This window comes from Propithecus coquereli, unplaced genomic scaffold, assembly GCF_000956105.1.
Source record: "Propithecus coquereli isolate 6110/MARCELLA unplaced genomic scaffold, Pcoq_1.0 Scaffold111, whole genome shotgun sequence".
Taxonomy (NCBI): Eukaryota; Metazoa; Chordata; class Mammalia; order Primates; family Indriidae; genus Propithecus; species Propithecus coquereli.
In genome coordinates this window covers 1,930,757-1,936,915 of record NW_012135081.1, presented here as the reverse complement: position 1 = coordinate 1,936,915, position 6,159 = coordinate 1,930,757, and the positions used below count along the sequence as shown (strand labels likewise).

General features: G+C 36.9%; 1 protein-coding gene across 2 annotated transcripts in view; it reads right to left on the bottom strand.

The window, feature by feature from the left end:
* Nucleotides 1–6,159, bottom strand: part of ATF1 (activating transcription factor 1) — an 80,105-nt gene that overhangs the window by 11,049 nt on the left and 62,897 nt on the right. For both annotated transcript variants that reach the window (XM_012651036.1, XM_012651043.1), the window contains exon 4: nt 578–708. In XM_012651036.1, coding sequence (XP_012506490.1) covers nt 578–708 — 131 coding nt within the window. The remainder of the gene's footprint in view (nt 1–577; nt 709–6,159) is intronic.

The window sequence follows — 6,159 nt, the reverse complement described above, 5'->3', positions numbered from 1 at the left end:
TAATGATACTTTCAGATACAGAGATTTAATGATTTATTAAAGTTGATCAGTCACTGATTATTTATGGCGGGCATGCTATAAATTACATTGCAAAGCCATCTGAATCCTCTTTCTGAGTCAAACTTCCTTAACCTCAAACCGAAAATTCAACATTCATGTTTAATCTTTCATTATGTAACTAATCCAAATAGTAATTTCCTCTAGAATTAAGGTCATGGATATATAATTGGCTAGTATTCAAAAGAGAAATTTATAAGAGACAGTGTAGTTTGGGGTTAAAAATAAGTCTCTAGATTCAGACAAACCTAATTTTGAATCCTGGCTCCATCACTTACAAGCTGTGTGACTTCAGGAACATTATCTATTTCACTAAACCTTAGTTCCCTCATAAAGTGATAACTGCCTATCTCTCAAAGTTGTTGTAAAGAGTAAATGAGATAATGCCCTATTCCTGGCTCAAAATATTATCCTTTAATAATCACCACTGTTAAAGTATGACAGTCTTTCTACACAGCACTTTCCACAGAAAGGTCAGTTTTTGTGTGTCTATCACATGCAAATTGATTGTTATACATACTGTACTGTCCACTGCTAGTCTGATAGATGGGAGTCGGAACAGACATAGAAGTGACAGCAGAAACTCCAGGGTTTTCTCTGTCTCCTTTTCTGCCCCGTGTATCTTCAGAAGATAGGTCTTTAAAAATTTTTCTGTAAAAAAAAAAAAAAGAATTCTATTAATGTCGGTAATGTGCATGACTTTACAAAAATTGCTAAACCTTTTTCAATCTCAAGTTAAAATTACAATAATCTACTAGACACCTAAACTATTGTGTCCTTTTATTTAGCACATATTAATATAATGATGTGCTCCAGGCTGGTTACATTTTAGTTTTTAACTACCCAAAAAGACACAGTAATACATTGAACAAATACTCAGAGGGCCTAGAAAGGCACATGTAGAGGTATAAAATGTCTCCTTCCCCTATAGTACAGATGGCTCCAATGTGAGGTAATTCATTAATCAACAGGGTATTATTCATTTTCTAAATAGTGTCAATGACCTTCATTCCAAAAGATCAAATCTGTTTTTTTAACTCTCAACTCTGTAGTGGGAGAAGCCTATAGTTCTCAGAAAGAAACAAGACTAGAAATACTATAAAAATGCACCTTAGAGTATCAGTGATAAATGAAATTGCTTATTTTAACAAAAAGAGGTAAATATGATACCACAGGTATCCCTCAGGACTTTGTGAAGTGGGACCCATGACAGGAGTAAGGGATGGAAAAGTATTCCTTGCTGAAAAGAAAGATCTTCCAAAAGACAATTGGGGGTAGTAGAAAAAAGTTAAGCAATAAGCATTATTTGTTTCTAGGAAAAAAAAAATGTTTGCTCACAAATTCCATGTTCACTGTAGAGAAATCAGAAAAGTGAAATGCTTATGGGAAAACAACAAAAAAGAATCACAAAGGGAAAAAAACCCTCAGAATTAAAAGGGATCTTTCATGTTATCTATGCCAACAACTTCATAGCCCATGAAGGAATTCCCTCTCTAGCATTCCTCACCACTTTTACTTTCAGGAATAAGGCAGCCACTACTTCCAAAAAGTAAATTATGCCATTGAACAGTTAGAGCCCTTCCTTATTTGGACCCAAAGCTGGTTCCACTCAGTGATGTTAAGGAAATTTAAGCCTAACTCCAATTCTATACCCATGCCCTGCTTTGCAATATTTGACAGCTGCTACAGGTCTTCTTTAATCTAGGCCAAATACTTTCAGTTGCTTCATGTGTTCCTCTATAACATGTTGAAGATCCTTCTCCAGCTTGGTCTCCTTTCTTTAGATGGCCTTCCCACCAAGAGCTAATACAACTGTAGGCTGTATTAACAGAAGTTCCAGACAGAGAACAGGGAGGTGGCAGTCCTACAGGACTCTGTTCAGACATTTCTGTAGAATAGTCATGGTAGTTCCTAAACCTGCCTATGTATCAGAATGACCTGGAGAGGTTTGTTGAATACAGATTCCCATTTCATGACCCTAATGACTGAGTAAGTAGGTCTGCAGTAGAGTTCCAGAATCCATTTAACAAACTGCTTTTGTGGTCTTATGCTCATTTCTTTTTCAATTTTAAATTATGAAACATTTTGAGCACAAAGTATAGAAGGTAAAACGCCTACCAAAACTCAATAGATGCTAATATTTTGCCATATCTGCTTCAGATATTTTTAATAGGAATCAAGTCACAGATATACTAAAATGTCACCACCAATCCCTTCCTCTTCACTTCTCCCCCAAAGATTACCCTTATCCAAGCTATTATGTATCATATCATTCCCATATATATTACTTTATTTTTATTACATAGCAGTCAATGACATTATTTGCCATTACTTTTTTTTTTTTTTTTTTTTTAAGAGGCAGGGTCCCAGAGCACTCTGGTCTGATCATAGCTCACTGTAACCTAGAATTCCTGGGCTCAAGTTATTCTCCACACCCGGCTAATTTTTTTTCATTTTTTTGTAGAGACGGGGTCTCACTATGTTACACAGGCTGGTCTCGAACTCCTGGCTTCAAGTTATCTTCCTGCTTCAGCCTCCCAAAGTGCTGGGATTGCAGGCATGAGCCACTGTGCTTGGCCCTATTTGCCACTGTTTTGTATTCTTTCTCATCCTCCCAACTCAATTTTGGAGAGTGTTCGGGTATGGTCTTTTACTTCTTTCTCTTTTCTATAATATCTACATTCTTTTTCTGGTGCTCTCGTGTGTCCCATGGACTTGAATACTTAGTGTACCCTGATGACCCTCCAAATGATTCTTCCCCCTCTCTGGGAACTTGAAGTGTGTATCCAATTTTGTATTGAACACTTCCATTCAACAGGTACCTCAAACTTAACACATCCAAAATCTAATGTTAGATATCTTTCCATACCTGGCAGTCTTCCCCATTTCAGTAAATATCAACTCCATTCTAGCTGCTTAAACCAAAAATTTTGATGTATCTTTCTCTTTTCCATAACCCATATCCAATTCATAAGCAAATCATTGTCTCTATCTTAAAAGTATATCCAGAATTTTACCCTCCCTCATTGCCTTCACTGTTGCCACTCCAGTCCATGTCCTCTTGACTGGACAGTCACAACTGCCTCTACTGGTCTCCTTTGGTCCACCCTTCCCTTGTTAAGGTCTATTCTCCACATAGAAATTGGTCATCTTTTCAAAATGTCAGATCAAATCACTCATCTGTCATGGCTCGTTATCCCCCTCAGATTAAATACAATGCCCTGCAAAGCCATAACCTGTCCCCCATGACCTACCCAACCTCATCTCCAAACACTTCCCCACTTTCTCTCTCAGTCTTGCTGCAGGATGATCAATTTTTCTGATTATTTTCAGAGAACCAACTTTCACTTATATTGATTAGTTTTCTCTTTTCAATTTCATGGATTTCTGCTCTTTATATTTCCTTTCTTCTACTTGCTTTAAGCTCTTTCTTCTCCCTAGTTTCTTAAAGTATAAGCTTAAATTACTGATTTGAGACCTTTCTTCCTTTCTAATATAAGCGTTTAATGCTATAAATTTTCTTCTAATCAGTATTTCCCACTGACTTACATCCCCCAAATTTTGATATTTTCTATTTTCATACTCATCAGCTCAAAATATTTTCTAATTTCCCTTAAGACTTCCTATTTGGTCCATGAATTATTTCTTAATTGTTGTTTAATTTCTGTGTATTTGGAGATTTTCCTATTATCTATTTTTCTGGTCTAATTCCAGTATGATCAGAGAACATCTAGACATTTCAGTTCTTCTGAATTTATTAAATATTAAGGTTTGTTACAACCCAGGATGTGGTATTTCCTGGTGGTATTCTTTGTGCACCCAAAAGGAATGTTCATTCTACAGCTGCTGGGTAAAGTGTTCTAACAATGTCAATTAGATCCCATTAGCTGCTTGTGTTAAAATTCTTGTATAATTTTCCTGATTTTCGGACTATAAGTTCTGCATACTGAGGTCTTCAACTATAACTGTGGATTTGTTTATTTCCCTTTTCAGATCTGTTAGTTTTTGATATATGTATTTTGAAACTCTTTTGTTAGGTGCATATCACAGTTGGATTGTTGTATCTTCTTGGTGAACTCTTATTATGTAATGTCTCTCTTTATCTCTGATAACTTTTCTTGTTCTGAAGTCTATTTTGAATGATATTAATATAGCCACTTTAGGTTTTTTTTTTTTTTTTTGGAGACAGGGTCTTTGTTGCCCTGGCTAGAGTGTAGTGGCAACATCATAGCTCACTGTAACCCCCAGCAACTCCTGGGCTCAAGCAATTCACCTGCATCAGCTTCCCTAGTAGCTGGGACTACAGGTGAGTGCCACCACACCTGTCTAATTTTTTCTATTTTTAGTAGAGATGGGGTCTTGCTCCTGCTCAGGCTGGTCACAAACTCCTGGCCTCAAGTGATCCTCCCCGCTCAGTCTCCCAAAGTGCTAGAATTACAGGCGTAAGCTACCGCACCCGGCCCACTTTAGTATTCGTTAGTGTTTTCATGTTGTATCTTTAGCCATCCTTTTACTTAAACCTAGCTATATACTATATATTTTTCTTTTAGTGAAATCTTTGAGTCATAATATACCATTATATTTGGAGTGAATCACTTTTAAAATCCATTCTAATAATCTTTGTCTTTTTAAAGAAAAACAACTTTGAGATATAGTTCATATACCATACAATTAACTCATTTAAAGCACACAATTCAATGTTTTTAGTATATTCACAACATTGTGCAACCATCACCACAATTTAGTTTTGTAATATTTCCTCCCCTAAAAGGAAACTAGTGCTGGGAGCACTGGCTCACACTTGTAATCCTAGCACTTTGGGAGGCCAAGGTGGGTGTACCATTTGAAGGCCAGGAGTTTGAGACTAGCCTGAGCAAGGGCAAGATCCCATCTCTGCAAAAAATAGAAAAATTAGCAGGGCGTGGTGGCACACGCCTGTAGTCCTGGCTACTGGGGAGTTTGATGCAGGAGGAGTTTGACGCAGGAGGATCGCTTGAGCCCAGGAGCTTGAGGCTCGAGGTTGCAGTGAGCTATGATGATGCCCCTGCACTCTGACTGGGCGACAGAGCGAGACCCTGTCTCAAAAAAAAAAGAAAACTAGTATGCATTAGCCGTCAATCCATTGTTCTCTTCCCTCCCACTAGCTCTAAGCAACCATTCATCTATCTACTTTCTGTTTCTATAAATTTGCCTATTCTGGACATTTCATATAAATGGAAAGATATACAGTCTTTTGTGACTGGTTTCTTTCATTTAGTTTAATATTTTCAAAGTTCATGTTGTAGCATGTATCAGTACTTCATTGCTTTTGATTGCTAAGTAATATTCCATTGTATGAATATTATCGCATTTTGTTTATCCCTTCATCATCAGTTGATGGGCATTCGGGTGGTTTCCATTTTTTGGCTATTATGAACAATGCTGCCTGCTATGAACATTCATGTACACGTTCTCTTGTAGAGATAAGATCTTCCTCTGTCACCAGGCTGGAGTGCAGTGGCACAATCATAGCTCACTTCAGCCTCAAACTCCTAAGCTCAAGCAATCCTGCCTCAGCCTCCCAAGTAGCTGGGATTACAGGCATGAGCCACCATGCTCCGCCCATAAGTTTTTATGTAGATATATGATTTTATTTCACTTGAGTATTTAACTAACATTGGAAGTGATGGGTCACATAGGAACTTAGCATTCTGGAGAACTGCCAGACTGTTTTCCATAGCAGCTGCACTATTTTACATTCTTACCAGCAGCTAATTTCTCTGTATCCTCACCAACACTTGTTATTTTTGGTCTTTTTCTATTTCAGTCACCATAATGGGTTTGAAGTGGTATCTCATGATTTTGATTTGCAATTCCCTAGTTATTATAAATGATGTTGAACATTGTTTCATGTTTATCAGTCATTTGTGTATGTTCTTTGGAGAAATGTTTATTTAAATCCTTTGCTCACTTTTTAATTGGGTTATGTTAACAATATTTAATCTTCTGATCAATGAACATGGGATGTCTTTTCATTTATTTAGGTCTTTTTAAATTTCTTTCAACAAGGTTTTATAGTTTTCAGTGTATAAGTATTATGCTTCTTGAAATTAAGACATAAGT